At 46.9% G+C, this 18488-nt stretch overlaps 1 protein-coding gene across 5 annotated transcripts in view; it reads right to left on the bottom strand.

Moving 5' to 3' along the window:
• Positions 1-18488, bottom strand: part of TBC1D5 (TBC1 domain family member 5) — a 2224639-nt gene that overhangs the window by 1540885 nt on the left and 665266 nt on the right. For all 5 annotated transcript variants that reach the window (XM_085630445.1, XM_085630447.1, XM_085630444.1 and 2 more), the window contains one exon: positions 16238-16346. In XM_085630445.1, coding sequence (XP_085486571.1) covers positions 16238-16337 — 100 coding nt within the window. In that variant the 5' untranslated portion in view covers positions 16338-16346. The remainder of the gene's footprint in view (positions 1-16237; positions 16347-18488) is intronic.

Here is an 18488-nt window from a genome sequence, read left to right on the forward strand (position 1 = left end):
TGGAATAAATGGGTTCAGCGCTCACACAATCACTTATGATGTGGAATAAAGGGGTTCAGCGCTCACAAAATGACGATGTGGAATAAAGAGGTTCAGCGCTCACACAAGAACTTATGATGTGGAATAAAGGGGTTCAGCGCTCAGAAAGAAAAATGACGTGGAATAAAGGGGTTCAGCGCTCACACAATTAGTACGCAGAATAAAGAGGTTCTGCGCTCACAGAAAGATGTATGAACTGGAATAAAGGGGTTAAGCGCTTACACAAGGACTTGTGATGTGGAATAATGCGGTTCAGTGCTCACAATGACTTATGATGTGGAATAAGGGGGTTCAGCGCTCCCACGTGGACTTATGATGTGGAATAAAGGGGTTCAGCACTCACAATGACTTATGATGTGGAATAAGGGGGTTTAGCGCTCCCACATTGACTTATGATGTGGAATAAAGGGGTTCAACGCTCACACAATGACTAGGAGGGGTTCAGCGCTCACACAATGACATGATGTGGAATAAAGGGGTTCAGTGCTCACATAATGACGATGTGGAATAAAGGGGTTCAACCCTCACACAAAGAAAAATGACGTGGAATAAGGGGGGTTCAGGGTTCACAAGGACTTGAAATGTAGAGGTCAGGCTCTGCACCGACCTGGGGGGCAGAGGGGGAGGGGTCAGAGCAGTCCGTGCCTTCACCCCAAGAGACATCATGAAATAAAACTCTCTGAAATGCACAACAAAACTCACCAGACACAGAGCGACGTGAGAATCGCAGAGCCAGCAGCTGGTGGTACTCTGGGGGTGCACACCGGCAGAAAACTACTGTGGTATGAATGACACACAACCGCCAGGAGCTGCACGTGTGAAGCAGGCACGACGTGTGTGCATTCCCAGCAGTGCACACAACTCGAGACAGGTCTGTGTGCGGCAGGTAACCCTGATGGAATGACATGGAAGAGCGTCAAATATCCCCGAAAACATAGCACGCCCGGAGAGGCTCCCGAAACACCCGAGGGCTCGACAGACCCACACCCGTGAAATAAATGTGCTGGGGCAGCCATGGCGGCTGGGCAGACTCCGCTACAGGGAAGAAGAAGGCGATGTGTCCAGACCCACAGGATCGGCGTTTAACAAAGGTTAAAAACAGGAAGAGCCCGGGCAACAACATGATGGAAAGGAAGGAACCCCAGACAAGGAACATGACCTTACCCTCATTGGAGGACTTTGGACCAGAAACAACCGAGACAAAGAACCTCTTCATTATAACTCCTTGCCACAAACGCGAAGACTTTATTCAATATTACATGCCCTGCGATCAATATTCGACTTTATTCAGTATTTTGTGTCCTGCGATAAACGCAAATATTTTATTTACTATTACATGCCCTGAATAAACACAACGACTATATTCAATGTTAAATGCCCTGCGATAAACGCTTAGACTTTATTCATCATTACATGCCCTGCAATAAACGCCTGGACTTTATTCAATATTACGTGCCCTAAGATAAAAATAGACTTTTTTCATTATTACATGCCCTGCAATAACCGCATAGACTTTATTCAATATTATATGCCCTGCGATAAAGACAAAGACTTTATTCATTATTAAATGACCTGCAATAACCGCATAGACTTTATTCAATACTACATGCACTGCGATAAGCGTGTGGTCTTTATTAATCATTACATGACCTGCGAATAACGCAAAGACTTTCTGGCACATTCATCAACAATGCCATTTGCAATTCCTTATTAGCAAAACATAAGGATTCGCTAAAAAGGAATAGCAAAAGGCTATGCATGTAGAAATCGCTTACAAAATAGCGATTTCTAAACATTCCTTAATTGCAACTCGCAAATTGCGAGTCGCAATTAAGGAATACCTCCCCATTCATTCCTATGGGCCTAGAGGCCCATAGGAATGAATGGGAAGACATTCTCAATTTACGATTCTCAATTAGAGAATCGCAAATTGCTCATGCAATTTCAAGGGTGCCAGGGTGTCAAAAGGACACCCTGTTGCACCCCTGAAATCTGCATACGAGTACATCTTGCACACACACATGCCCCAAGGGCATGTGTGTTTGTAAAATGGAACTTTGAAAAATGCACTTTAGGGCATTTTTCAAAGTTTTTGCAAATTACCATGAAGTTCAACTTCATGGTAATTTGCTCCCCCTATTAGCGAAATCGCTAATATTTTTACTTTCATGCATTGCATTTAAGGAATCTCAATTTGAGATTCCTTAAATGCAATCGCAATTTAAGTAATCGCAATTTAGAGATTACTTAAATTGCGATTTTTGCATTTGGGATGATGCATCCCAAATGCAAAAATACCTGTCGCAAAGGGTCAGATTCTGAGAATCTGCCCGTTTGCGACCGGTTTTTGCTTTGATGCATGTGGGCCTAAATTAATTATTACACACCCTACGATAAACGTGTAGGCTTTATCCAATATTACATGCCCTGCGATAAACTCGAAGACTTTTATTCAATAGTACATCAATCCATCAGCATTTGTAAAGTGCAGCACGGTCACCCCTAGGCGTATCTGGGTGCTGTGAATGAGACGTCAGAGCTAGCAGAAAGAGGCAAAATAAAGGTGAGAAACGAGCAGAAAGAGGTCAAATAAAGGTCAGAAAAACCATAAAGAGGGAAAATAAAGGGCAGAACGAGCAGCAAGAAGTAAAACGGAGAGCTGCGTAGCTTCCGTGGGGGGTGTTTGGCGTCTCACACCCGACCAATAAATGTCTTTTCAGATGAATAGTTGGGTTCAGATGCTTTCAGTCGAGATTGTGACGTGTCTGTCTGATTTCACCTGGGATTTTTGCATTCACACACTGACGAAAACACGCACTCTCTCATCTCTATTTTGAAAGTCCTAAAAAAATGTTGATCATTTTCCCAAATATTGCCTTTCCCTCACTTAGTACTCATACCAATCCGCATTCCTCTCCCTTTCCGCGGCCCATTAAGCCCCTCTCATGCGCTCTGCTCGTCGTATAATGTATTTTAACATTATAGATCAGTGTGACTGTTGGAAAATCTGAAGCTAACCCCTTCCCTAGTCTTACTTACCAAGCTACGACCCTGAAAATAGAGGGCAGGAGCAAGCAGAGAAGAGGCACAAAAATAAGCAGAGGAGGCACAAAACTGAAGGCAGCAGAGGGTAGCGGACTGCAAGCAAGCTGGACAGGAGTACCGTCGCAGGGGGAGCTGGCACGAGGACATGCCCGGAGATAAACACTTAGACGATTCAATATTGCATGCCATGCGATATACGTTAAGACTTTATTCAATAGTACGTCCCCTGTGAAAAAATGCGTAGACTTTATTCAACATTACATTCCCTGGGATAAACAAGAAGACTTCATTCATTATTACATGCCCTGCGATAAACCGTAAGACTTTCAGAACAGGAGCAACCGGAGTCAAAGAAGGGGTTTACTATAACATGACTTTAGATAAACCTGAAGACTTTCAGAACAGGAGCAACCTGAGACAAAGAAGGCGTTTACTATAACGTGACTTTAGATAAACGTGAAGACTTTCAGAACAGGAGCAACCCGAGACAAATAAGGCGTTTGCTATAACGTGACTTTAGATAAACCTGAAGACTTTCAGAACAGGAGCAACCTGAGACAAATAAGGCGTTTGCTATAACGTGACTTTAGATAAACCTGAAGACTTTCAGAACAGGAGCAACCTGAGACAAAGAAGGAGTTTACTATAACGTGACTTTAGATAAACGTGAAGACTTTCAGAACAGGAGCAACCTGAGACAAAGAAGGAGTTTACTATAACGTGACTTTAGATAAACCTGAAGACTTTCAGAACAGGAGCAACCTGAGACAAAGAAGGTGTTTACTATAACGTGACTTTAGATAAACGTGAATACTTTCAGAACAGGAGCAACCCGAGACAAATAAGGTATTTACTATAACATGACTTTAGATAAACCTGAAGACTTTCAGAACAGGAGCAACCTGAGACAAAGAAGGTGTTTACTAGAACGTGACTTTAGATAAACCTGAAGACTTTCAGAACAGGAGCAACCTGAGACAAAGAAGGTGTTTACTATAACGTGACTTTAGATAAACGTGAAGTCTTTCAGAACAGGAGCAACCTGAGACAAAGAAGGCGTTTACTATAACGTGACTTTAGATAAACGTGAATACTTTCAGAACAGGAGCAAGCCGAGACAAATAAGGCGTTTGCTATAACGTGACTTTAGATAAACCTGAAGACTTTCAGAACTGAAACAACCCGAGACAAAGAAGGCGTTTACTATAACATGACTTTAGATAAACCTGAAGACTTTCAGAACTGAAACAACCCGAGACAAAGAAGGCGTTTACTATAACATGACTTTAGATAAACCTGAAGACTTTCAGAACTGGAACAACCCGAGAGACAGAACCCGTACATTATAACATGCTGTGTAATAAGTGCCCACAGAGAGAGAGCAGCGACCGGAGGTGACCAGGGTTGTGGAGATCCAAGGAATGGTTGAAGGTTCACGTGCATGGAACAGATTGAACTTGTTGTGGCAGTGTTAGAGGCACAAAAGTCCTCAAAAGTGTGAGCAAAGAGAGCCTGGGAACTAGGGTTCTGAGATAACTTGATCTGCTCCTGTAACAGCGATGACACCAACGAAATCGAGACATTAAAAGACATAAGAGATCTAGCCAGGACACAGAACACAGGTGGTACCGAGGAGACAAGGGCAGGCCTGGATCATGCAGGATGGCAGACGGGGCACAGACAACAATCGACACACCTACAGAGCCGTCTAGACCTCACACAACACCTTACAGACCTGTACTTATTCACTCACCCGTCCACCTCCGGAGTGGAACATTATTACTAATTTACGTAGTTTGATATACCACCAACCGGACCAATAGAAGCGACGCACCTGAGCGCTATCTCATAGGAAGAGATATGTGCGGACATGACCAACTCGACCCAGGGACTGCCAATCATGGTGAAATAACAGCAACAATAGCGAAATAACAGCAACCATCTGCAATCATGGTGAAATAACAGCAACCATCTGCAATCATGGTGAAATAACAGCAACCATCTGCAATCATGGTGAAATAACAGCAATCTACAATCATGGCGAAATAACAGCAAAACACACAAGATGATGGACGGAATGTTGCACACTGGCAAAACATTCACCCCCAGTCACAGATCTGGGTTTAATCCATTATTTTGCTCACCACGCCACCCCAGTTCAGACATGGCCATATGCAAATCAGTCTTGACCCTGTGCCTCATGGGAACAGTCCAGCCCGAACTGCAACCATCTGCAATCATGGTGAAATAACAGCAATCTGCAATTATGGTCAAATAACAGCAATCATGAAGAAAAGGGTTCAGCAGAACTCAACAGGTCGATTGTGCATCAAAGGGTAACCAACAGGAAAGGTGAGGATGGACAGTCGGCAGCAAGGAGGACAGGAGAGGAAAAGGATACAATTCAAGGAGCTAGGACAGAGACCGATGGGTAAAAATATTATCCTGGAAGCTATTGGATAGAGAAAGGGGCAAAGATTCTATAACACAACTGTACACTTTTATGGAATGGGTGAATAGTACAGTGGCTGGGCCTAGCAGCCAGAGATGTCCTGGCGAGGATATGACATGAGCTGTATCGCAGAGAAGCGTGATAGAGTTTGTGGAAGACATTGCTGTTCAAATCCAGGGGTGTATAAGTAGGTCCAGGTGGACAGATCAATACCACATTTTAAGGACAACCGTGGATTGAGTTAACTTAGGTAAATTTAACCCATGTGGACATCAATGAAACCTGGCATGGACCAGGCCTTCAGGGGCGGCTCCTCTGCTGATGCGGAGGACTGTCGCCCCACTGCTCTGCGCGCAGTTGACAAAACGCAAGATAAAATGATAATAATGAACATTCTTATCATTTTATTTTTCCATCTGTGGATCACCTGGTTAGGGGCGAGTCTGGGCTGCATGGCACCGGAACAGTGGTGGCACTACCAAGTGCACACAAATGTTTGCCCGGCCGTCTCTGGATGGCCAAACATTCATGGTCACATTGCATGTGCAAGAACTACTATCACCACTACAGGAGAATGTAAGAACCACTATCACCACTACAGGAGGAGGCAATAACTGGTATCACTACTACAGGAGTAGTGCAGGAACTACTATCACCACTACAGGAGGAGTGCTAGAAGTAGTATCACCACTACAGGAGGAGTGCTGGAACTACTATCACCACTACAGGAAGCGGCAAGAATTATCACCACTACAGGAGGAGTGGAGGCACTACTATCACCACTACAGGAAGAGCACAGGAACTACCATCACCACTATAGGAGGAGGCAAGAACTACTATCACCACTATACGAGGAGGCAATAACTGGTATCACCACTACAGGAGGAGTGCAGAAACTACTATCATCACTAAAGGAAGAGTGCAAGAACTACCATCACCACTATAGGAATTTCAAGCACTACTATCACCACTACGGGAAGAGTGCAGGAACTACTATCACCACTACAGGAGGTGCAAGCACTACTATCACCACTACCGAAGGAGTGAAAGAACTACTATCACTACTACGGGAAGAGTGCAGGAACTACTATCAACACTACAGGAGGTGCAAGCACTATCACCACTACAGGAGGAGTGCAAGAACTACTATCACCACTACGGGAAGAGCGCAGGAACTACTATCACCACTACAGGAGGCGCAAGCCCTACTATCACCACTACAGGAGGAGTGCAAGAACTACTATCACCACTACGGAAAGAGCGCAGGAACTACTAACAACACTATGGGAGGTGCAAGACCTACTATCACCACTACAGGAGGAGTGCAGGAACTACTATCACCACTACGGGAGGAAGCAAGAACTACAATCACCACTAGAGGAGGAGGACAGGAACTACTACCACCACTACAGGAGGAGCACAGGCACTACTATCACTACTACAGGAGGAGTGCTAGAAGTAGTATCACAACTACAGGAAGGAGGCAAGAACCACAACCACCACTACAGGAGGAGCACGGGAAATACTATCACCACTACAGGAGGAGTGCTAAAAGTAGTATCACAACTACAGGAAGGAGGTAAGAACCACAACCACCACTAGAGGAGGAGCACAGGAACTACTATCACCACTACAGGAGGAGGCAAGAGCTACTGTTACCACTATACGAGGAGGCAATAACTGGTATCACCACTAGAGGAGTGGTGCAGGAACTACTATCACCACTACGAGAAGAGCGCAGGTACTACTATCACCACTATAGGAGATTCAATCACTATCACCACTAGAGGAGGAGTGCAAGAACTACTATCACCACTACGGGAGGAGGCAAGAACTACGATCACCACTAGAGGAGGAGGACAGGAACTACTACCACCATTACAGGAGGAGTGCTAGAAGTAGCATCACAACTACAGGAGGAGCACAGGAACTACTATCGCCACTACAGGAGGAACGCAGGAACTACTATCTCCAGTACACAAGGTGCAAGAACTACTATCATCGCTAAAGGAGGAGGCAAGAACTACTATCACCACTACAGGAGCTGCAAGCACTACTATCACCACTACAGGAAGAGTTCAAAAATTACTATCACCACTACAAGAGGAGTGCAAGAATTACTATCACCACTACAGGAGGTGCAAGCACTACTATCACCACTAGAGGAGGTGCAAGCACTACTATCACCACTAGAGGAGGAGGCAAGAACTACTATCACCACTACAGGAAGGAGAAGCAGAGGAACCATTATCACCACTACAGGAGGAGCGCAGGAAGTACTATCACTGCTACAGGAGGAGTGCAGGAACCACTTTCACCACTGCAGGAGGAGTGCAGGAACTACTATCGCCACTACAGGAGGAACGCAGGAACTACTATCTCCAGTACACAAGGTGCAAGAACTACTATCATCACTACAGGAGGAGGCGAGAACTACTATCACCACTACAGGAGCTGCAAGCACTACTATCACCACTACAGGAAGAGTTCAAGAATTACTATCACCACTACAGGAGGAGTGCAAGAATTACTATCACCACTACATGAGGTGCAAGCACTACTATCACCACTACAGGAGGTGCAAGCACTACTATCACCACTAGAGGAGGAGGCAAGAACTACTATCACCACTACAGGAAGGAGAAGCAGAGGAACCATTATCACCACTACAGGAGGAGCGCAGGAAGTACTATCACTGCTACAGGAGGAGTACAGGAACCACTTTCACCACTGCAGGAGGAGTGCAGGAAACACTTTCACCACTACAGGAGGAGCGCAGGAACTACTATCACCACTACAGGAGGCGTGCAGGAACTACTATCACCGCTGCAAAAAGAGTGCAAGAACTACTACCACCACAATAGGAGGAGCACAGGAAGTACTATCACCACTAAGGGAAGAGCGCAGGAACTACCACCACTTCAGGAGGAGCTCAGGAACTACAATCACCACTACAGGGAGAGCACAAGAACTACTATCACCACTACAGGAGGAGTGCAAGAACTACTATCACCACTACTGGAAGAGCGCAGGAACTACTACCATCACTACAGGAAGAGTGCAAGAACTACTATCACCACTACGGGAAGAGCGCAGGAACTACCACCACTACAAGAGGAGCGCAGGAACTACTATCACCACTACAGGGGGAGCACAAGAACTACTTGAGACGCTGAGAACACGAGGAGGAATGAGCATAAGAAATCACGGTGGCTCAAGAACTGAGCAAGATGAAGTATCATCAACACTGAGCCGTCATTGAAATATGAAAATGCAGTACTTTAATATCAGCAAATGTACTATTATAGTTAAGTATGAAAATGGAATGTGACTGTACTAAGTAATGATTCCAATATGGGTATGTACTGCGAATTAGTAAATGATCGTAAAAATATTAACATGTGTGAGAAGTTGGCCTGGTATATGCTGTGCACTAGTTCTAGTGGGCACCTTGCATCAGTCCAAACAACCCTTATTGATGAATAGGTTTAAGACAACCTTTTTTGAAAGCTATCCTAGTGGTAGCTGTGGAGAGCAGCCTTCAGGCTAAGTCTTGAAGGAGTGTAAGGCAGCTTGGTTTACCAGATTATAACCTCCTGAATGACCAAATGAAAGGAGAACCACACAAGGTATATATATATATATAAAATATATGTATTACTAAAACACTCTACTAACCTCTTCATGAGATTAAAGAGCAAGGCACACAATATTACAGTTCTAAAACGATAGTAAATAGCACAATATACAATAGGCCCCAGGGGGAGACCAAACCATATATTAACAAAGTGGTATAAGAACCACGACTTGACTAGACACAGTGCCTAGAGCACGTAGAATCGCTGGGACCCCAAGGAACCACCCAAGGTAGTGACATAGGGGACCCACGGAGGACCGGTGCAGTGCGAGAGCACAGACGCGAGCTCCGTACAACTCTATGGGAAAGTCGCGGTTGGAAAATTACAGTTTAAGGACACTTCGGAGAGGACTTAAAGCAAACCCTTTGGAACATAGAAGGTTCTAAGGCCAGCACCCTTGTGAGTACCGAGGTACCTGTGTCACCTATCCCAGGGGAGCCAGGTGCATAGGGGTCAAGTGGTGTCAGACACCTTAGTCGTATTCAAATGGCATGATGCGAGAAAGTGCTGCTGCCGGGAAGATGAAGTGTCCGGTGGAATCCAAGCATGGATCCGAGGTGAGAAGAACCTGAAAGCAGAGGGGACAGAGTCTGGGTCACTTCAGGGTGACCAGGGGCTCAGTAGATGAATGCCCACCGGTGTCGGGTGCTTCAGGTGGGAAGATAGGATGCTTGACTTTGCAGCCACGGGGACCAGGAGACGTCGACGATGACCAAAGTCCGGAGGTGAGCTGTACCACGAAGGATGTCGAGTGCTGGGGGGTCAGTGTCCGGATTGAACACCAACAAGCCTTGGCAACTGCAACCCACACACGTAGAATCGCTGAGACCCCAAGGAACCACCCACGGTAGTGACACAGGGGACCCACAGGGGACGTGTGCAGTGTGAACACAGCTGTGAGCTCCGTACAATTCTATGGGAAAGTCGCGATTGGAATTTTAAAGTTTAAGGACAATTAGGAGAGAACTTTGAGCAAACCCTTTCAGACTTAGAGGTTTCTAGGGCCAGCACCCATGGGAGCACCGGAGTACTCTTGTTACCTCACCCAGGGAAGCCTGGTGCATAGGTGTCTAATGGTTTCGGGAATCATCGTCGTTTTCAATGGCGATGTGCTGCAAAGTGCTGCTGCCGTGGAAAGGAGAAGTGTCTGGTGTGATCCAAACCTGGATCGAAGATGTGAAGAACCTGAAAGCAGAGGGGACAGAGTCTGGGTCACTTGCCAGTGACCAGGGGCACGATAGACAAATGCCCACCGATGTCGGGTGTTTCAGGTGCGAAGAGGTGAAGAGGTGAAGCTGGACTCCGCTGCCACAGGGACCAGGAGGCGTCGACGACTACCACAGTCAGCAGGCGAGCTGTCCCACGAAGGATGTCGAGTGCTGGGGGGGTCAGTTTCCGGATTGGAGACCAACAAGCCTTGGCAACGGCAACCCACGCGGTGAGAGTAAAATGGCTTCGGTGTGGACCAGCAAGGTCCTGTGGACTTCCCAAGCGATGGAGAGTCAGGACACGTGTGGAGCAACCATGTAAGCCTGTTGAAAGTTAAAGTTCCCTTCTCAGGGACCCACAAGTCGACAGACAAGGGATCACGAAGGGACTTCGAGAGAAAACACAAAGGGCCAGCCAGCTCACGGAACACTCGTGGAGTGTAGGCCCGCAATCTTCGGTGGAATTGCTGCTCGAGGTCAGGGCTACAAGTAACCCAAAGGTCAGCCTCAGAGGTCCCCCTCAAAGCTGATGCTTCTGCAAATGGTCGCGGTGTCAAGGTGTTCGGGTTGCACGGCCTCCACGAGGGATGCAGGCCTCAGAGATGCTGAGCGCACAGATCGACCTCAGAGACCACGGGAACCCACCTCCTGTGTTGCAATATTCTTCGGAGTCCTCAAGAGCTTCAGAGATGCAAACTAGACAGATGCGTCTTTGGTGCCTGCCAAGCAGGGGAGTAACTCCTTTACTCCAAGGGAGATTCTTCGGTCATCTAACATCGTGTAGATAGTAGAAGTTATGGGATTCTACAGCGGAGTGTCGTCCAGGTAAATCTAAAGTCCTGTAGTCAGGGGTTCCTACTTTATACCCAAGGAAGGGGTGGGACAACCTCTGGGGACCCACCTATGGGAGGGTCAGGACAGAGGGGGGGGGGGGGCTACACCCATATCCTTTTTCCAGTTTTGCGCCAGAGCAGGGGCTGGCAGCCCCTGCAACCGGTTTGAGCTGGACTATGCACAGGGACACCAAATGTGCCCCCAGTGCAGACTTCAAAGCACTCTTGGAGTGCACCCACCCAGCCCGAATACACTAAAGCCTGTCTGGGAGGTGGGCACACATCCCTGTGACAGGAAACCTATTGTCAAGCCTTTCCCTGCCAGAGTTTCATCCAGCAGCAGGAGGGCAGACTTGTGTCTGTGGCTGGCAGCATCCATTTTGTGATACCAGGGTTCTGTTAAGCTGGTACCGGGTTTACCGGTGGTGCCATGTTTCTCCCTCTAATAGGGTGGAATCATACCTCCCACACCAGTTACTGGAGTGGAGGTATGATTTTAAGGCGTTTGACACCAAACACGACATGTTTCCATGCAGCCGTTTTAAAGTTATCATTTACAGCGAGGTTATAATGCACTTAAGAGTATATGGTTTGGCTGCATCACAAACAACCCCGGAAAAAAGGTTCCGAAGGCTGCAGAGGGGCTCTGCTCATGCATGGGCACCCTCTCACATAAAACCCAGCACCCTGTCTTCAGGATAGTTAAGGCCTGCCATAGGGGTTGACTGATAAGTTTATATGTGCAGTGATATGGAGAGAAATAGGGAACCACCTTACACAGGCTGCTGTAGCAGACCTGTTTTGTCATTTTAAATGGCTTCCCAGGGGTGGCACAATACATGCTGCAGCCCTGGTAGGCATCTGGGGTACCTATTCCCTGGGTGTATAGTATACTAGGGACGCATAAGGGTACCCCAGAATCCAATCTGGAGTATACCTAAAGTACATGTAATCAATTTAAAGGGGAAGCAGATAGGCTGGGGTCCTGAATAGCAGGATCCCAGCCAACCTAAGTCGAAAACCCGCAAAACTCCTGGAAAAAAGTGGGGGCAACCATGCAGTCAGATTCCACCTTCCTACAACATGCACTATTGATTGAGTAAAGGTTCAAATATGCGTAAGATCATATAGGGACTAGACACTGCTTACTGTGACCTGAGAGGAGCGCTGAAGGACTGGACACTGCTTACTGTGACCTGAGAGGAGCGCTGAAGGACTGAACACTGCTTGATGTAACCTGAGAGGAGCGCTGAAGGACTGGACACTGCTTGATGTGACCGGAGAGGAGAACTGAAGGACTGGACACTGCTTGATGTAACCTGAGAGGAGCACTGAAGGACTGGACAATGCTTGATGTGACCTGAGAGGAGCACTGAAGGACTGGACGCTGCTTGATGTGACCTGAGAGGAGTGCTGAAGGACTGGACACTGCTTGATGTGACCGGAGAGGAGAACTGAAGGACTGGACACTACTTGATGTAACCTGAGAGGAGCGCTGAAGGACTGGACACTGCTTGATGTAACCTGAGAGGAGCACTGAAGGACTGGACGCTGCTTGATGTGACCTGAGAGGAGCGCTGAAGGACTGGACACTGCTTGATGTGACCTGAGAGGAGCACTGAAGGACTGGACAATGCTTGATGTGACCTGAGAGGAGCACTGAAGGACTGGACACCGCAGGCTGTGACCGGAGAGGAGCGCTTAAGGACTGGACACTGCTTGATGTGACCTGAGAGGAGCGCTGAAGGACTGGACACTGCTTGATGTGACCTGAGAGGAGCACGGAAGGACTGGACACTGCTTGATGTGACCGGAGAGGAGAACTGAAGGACTGGACACTACTTGATACAACCTGAGAGGAGCGCTAAAGGACTGGACACTGCTTGATGTAACCTGAGAGGAGCGCTGAAGGACTGGACACTGCTTGCTGTGACCTGAGAGGGTCGCTGAAGGACTGGACACTGCTTGCTGTGACCTGAGAGGAGCGCTGAAGGACTGGACACTGCTTGCTGTGACCTGAGAGGAACGCTGAAGGACTGGACACTGCTTGCTGTGACCTGAGTGGAGCGCTGAAGGACTGGACACTGCTTGCTGTGACCAGAGAGGAGAACTGAAGGACTGGACCTGCCCTCAATTGTAGCAAGACAAAGAAGCAGACTCAAAGGGTCCATCGGTTGACCTCCTGCATGGCTACAGGGACACAAGTAGCTGCAAGAAGCCTTTTTTCAGAAGTGACCAGTTGATCAGTACCAACTGGTCCTGAATTGGACCCTGCTGGTGGGCTCTGCTGGAGTGAGTACTGTCCTTAAGGTCCTGGGATCCTTAGAAGTGATCGTGAGGAGCTGCTTTTGCTCCTGGAGCCAATTGTACAAAACAAATCCCAGGCAACTCTGGTGCTATTTAACGATAGATCTAATCACTGTGAGATGATACTCAAAAAAGGCTGAGTGTGCAACTAGACTGGACTCATAAAATATTTTTATTCTTACAAAATATTTAAAAACTATGAGATACAATGTCTGTGTAATTACACAACAGATTAAAACAGCATACTTCATAATCCAATTGTCTCTCATTAGGGGTAAAGGCAACATGATCAAAGATTATGTCAACAGATCAACTGATATTATATGATACTTTAAAGACAATAGGTGCAATTATGAAAGCATTTAAGGATAAGGTTACAACTGCATCAAAATGAATGACAACATGATTAACAGAGGTAAATATTTCATCCATTTGGGTGCCAAGTCAAGAAGAAGAATTTCCCCGTTGTGTATATCCATGCTGAGAGACAAAAAGGGGGGGGGGGGGGAGGCGGAGAGGGGGGGGGGGGGAGGCGGAGAGAGGGGGTGGCTTCGATCGTGGATAGATCTTCGTGGTATCGTGTCTACGCACGTTTCGGCGACCCAAGCGCCTTCATCAGGAAAGCTCCTTGTTTTTATTATGTTAAAGGCCGAGTGTCTTCTTTACTTGTTTTTTTGTTGTTTTTTTTTTTTAATCTTTTTTTATTTTGTTAAAGCTCGGGCATAGCAAAGTCATATATATGAAACAGTTATTGCATTTGGCTGGCTCAATACTCTTAGCACGCATATCCTTGTTACAAACAGTACATAATTGATCACAGTAATCATTCCACACAGTTCTTTACATTCCCTCCCCACTTCAATCCGAAACGTCCTCATTTGGCAATTCAGATGGGTCACATATAAAGCCCCTATACTTGTTCCAGGCTCCCCATATTCTACCCCATTTCTGGGGACAGCCTCGATTTACATACGCAGCTTTCTCTGCGACCATGGCCTCATCCATGTCCATACACCATTCCGCCAGCGTCGGCGAGCATCTGGAACCCCATAGTCTGGCTATGTTTCGCTTTGTGACCATCATTCCCAAAGTTGCCCAGTCCTGTGCTGGATGATTCAGGTCATTGCTTTCCCATATATTTAATAAACATCTTTTCGGCTCCGGTACCACCGACTCCCCCTCCGTCTGCGATATGGTTCTCATCACTGTCGTCCAGTACGGCATGATTTTCGGACAGTGCCATATAGTGTGGTAAAACGTACCCTCCTCCCCACACTCTCGCAAGCAATACTGATGGTGTGCACTCCCTATTTTGTGTAAAGTTAACCTTGTGTAATATACACGGTGTAATATCTTTAACTGTACTAATCTTAATCTCGAGGGTATTGCAACTTCCCGTGGTGATGAGAGAGCCATCTGCCAATCTGTCTCGTCAAGATCCCCAAGGTCTGAAGACCACTTGTCCCTCAGTGCTTGCGTTGGGTCAGGTAGGTTATTAACCAATTTACGGTAAGTAAAAGAGGTGGCCTTTTTCGGCGTATTTTAAGTCAGCAGCCTATCCTCTAGGGGTGAGGCCTCCGGCAGCGCGGTGTTCGGTGGTATAACCGCCTGTAAGGCATGTTTAATCTGCATGTATCTGAATTGCTCAGAGGTTGCCAGTTCGTATTGCTCCTGTAGGCGCTCGAACGTGACCACCCCCTGTTTGACCCAGAGGTCGCCTACCGTGGAGATGCCTATGGCGTCCCAACTATTGAATCCCTTACTTTTCCTAAGTCGCCCCAGTCGCTGTGTATCCCAGTGTGGAGTGAGTTGTGTTATGACCCCTGCCATCCCAGTTTCCTATTCGCCAAGTTCCATATGGCCACTGTGTGTGCCGTCGGTCCTATCAATGGGTTGGCTCGTTTTTTTTTGTAGAGGGCCGCCATGACTCCCCCGTCTCCCAACCCGCATCTGTCTGCCTGGAATGCCGGGTCCGTGTGTGGGACGTGAAGCCATTGATTTATTATTTTCAACTGTGCCGCCCAATAGTACAATTGTATGTTTGGGAGTGCTATACCACCATCATACCAACCCCTAACCAGTTTGTCCATTGCAATGCGTGCTGGTTTGTTGTCCCATAGCAAACTAGAGACTTCTTTACTTGTTTTTAGGTAATTCACATTCGTGGCTTTCCTGATGAAAGAGCTTGGGTCACCGAAACGTGCGTAGTCTCGATACCACGAAGATCTATCCACGATCGAAGCCACCCCTCCTCAATATCCCCCACCCCCTTGTTTTGTCTCTCAGCACAGATATACACACTGGGTAACATTATTCTTCCCGACTTGGCGGACCAAACCCTGGGTGACCGAGAACCCAACCAGAAATCCTTCAGTTTAGGTGGTGCTAATGGAAAAAAGGATGATGCAATAAATGTATTAAAAAATAAATGCCCATGCTGGGCGGGAGATCTTGTCCTACAATACATCGAAGCAGCCTTTTGGAGGGCTGGAATGGGCTTTCATGCGTCTGATAATGCGGAGATGTCAGAGGAGGGCTGTTCGGAGGCCTAATTTGCAGACAGCAAGACTGCCATACATATCCTCGGTGCAGCCATCCAAAAGTTGCTCTCACCCAGAACTGGGGCGAGAAAGAACCAAATAAAGGGGGGCTCTCTGCAGACCCCGAAAAAGGTGAGGTATTGGAAGATGACAGACCAGGCAACGCAGAGCTTACCTGTCTCTTCCTTGCCCAGGTAGTTCTGGAGGGGGTCAATGCCAACTTCCTGCTCTTCAGACTGCAGCGGATGGCTGGTTTCAGACACAGAATGGTACATGGCAGCAAACTGCACAGAAGAGAATACAAGAGGTTAGCATAAAAATATATTGTTTCTAGGTCAAATGGCACCACATATACCAAATAATGCAAGTGATGTTCCGCAGACAGTACTTTCATTAAGACATTTGAGTTACGATAGAACCGTAATTAAACTTTCAAAGACCCAATGGTTGCTCTTCCCTATTTATGTCCTCGACAGCACCATCACGCCCAAGCTGCCTTAGAAGGACCCTGATGCGGTTAAGCGCAATAAAGGGTGAAGTCTGTGCACACACCACATGGCCTCCCAACGGCACCTGATGACACCTCAAGTGACCCTTGGTAGCTGTGGTGTCCCCTCCAGCGCTCTGCAGGTCTCAGCCTCATCGTTATCAGTGCTGCTCAACGTGCACTGAAAACCTCTGCAGGACTCGTGAGACCACTTGAATGTCCACGCTTCAGTGGATGATCCTCATGCTGAAGGTACCTGGAGCTTTGAACGCAAATGGCAACAGGTTTACGCACGAAAAGGCTGAAGGAACAAACTGACACGCACAAAGAGTGATCCTCCAGGTCGAACAGGATGGAGTTATCCTGGTCTGAAAAGATGGGGCATGTCCAGGTCTAAGAACTTGGGGTGTCTCATGATCTAAGAAGATGGGGGCTTTCCCTGGTGAAGCAAAACAGACTTTACTCTACTACAATGTCGATGACATACGAAAACGTAGTCTTCAGAGAATGTAGGACACAGATCTGCTCAATGTAACAGTCGACAAAGTCAATCAAAGCAGAGATGCCGCTTCCTTATACAGCTTCTTAAAAAAACTCTGGCCCTGCCCTATGTCAAGAGTACGAATAAACTTGTTCAAAACAACAAAGCAACCAGAAAGATGACACCAGAGCGTCAAAGTTCATCTAGAGTGACAAATCCAGTCTTTGGCCAAATGCATTGTGAAACTGTGCAATGATCATGGGAGCTACAGCAACCCACAGGGAGCTGCAGCTACAATATACATGTATCAAGAGAACCTTTTCAGCCTTTACCATACCGCTCCCTCCCACAAATCAGATTCAAAGACTTGTCTTATGGACTCTCTACTCACAAGACTTAAAAGCAGATGTTGTTCAGTTCTGATTGTGGTGTACGGATCAGAAAAAAATGAATTTATCATTGGGAGCAATATTTCTGGTGGATACTTTATCTACCAGCACACTCCTCTCCTCTAGAGTAAACCCCCTGGAGTTAGACTGGCACGGAAAAGTTTATCCATAGCTCTCCCCTAATGGTAGGGGGCACTGGCTCCTTGCCATACCAGAAGTGACATCACAACTCCATAAACCACCCCCATCATCACTCTGCCAGTTTCTCATTGTTTTTTTCTGTACCGGTGAGGAAGCAAGATGAGATTGTCATTAGTTAAGATATATACTCCTACATCAGAAAATTGGATTCTTATTATTTCTGTCCCATTACCAACCATCGAAGGGGAGGTGAGAGGGATTGGCGAGGAATCTGTGGTAGCCGGAGTATCCACCAGAAACATCATACCTGAAGGTAAGTAACTTTTTATTCTGATGGATACTTCTACCTGCAGATTCCAGGCCTCTCAAATAGATTCCGAAGCAGTACCTACGGTATGGAGGGCCTTGATGGATCATTATTTAAAGTCCTGAAGCACAGATCGGGCGAAATGCCCATCCCCTGAATCCAGGCAATCGGGATTAGCAAAGATGTATAGGGATGATTATGTGGCCACACTGCAGACTTCACCTACAGGAAATCCCCAAGACAAGGCAGATATGGAGGATTTGGCTCTCGTCGAATGAGCCCCAATGCCCTCCGATAGACCTCTATGGGCCATGGCATAGCAGATTTTCATGCCTACAATCATCCATCTATATAATGTCCTTTTCTGCCCTGCTTTTTCTTTCCTGTTGAGAACATGTCCTGAGAAAAGCTGGGCATCCTCAAGGAAGTCATCTGTGCGGGATAAGCACTCACCGCTCTTTCAGGGTCCAGCCTATGTAACCTCTTGTCCTCGGAAGTATGAGGGGGAGGGCAGAAAGATGGCAGTTTAATGGATTGACTCAGATGGAAGTGGGTCAACACCTTCAGAGAAAAGCAGCTCTGGTTCTGAAGACTAACTTGTTGGGGTAGAAAGAGCTTAAC

Source organism: Triturus cristatus, chromosome 10 (assembly GCF_964204655.1).
Source record: "Triturus cristatus chromosome 10, aTriCri1.1, whole genome shotgun sequence".
Classification (NCBI taxonomy): Eukaryota; Metazoa; Chordata; class Amphibia; order Caudata; family Salamandridae; genus Triturus; species Triturus cristatus.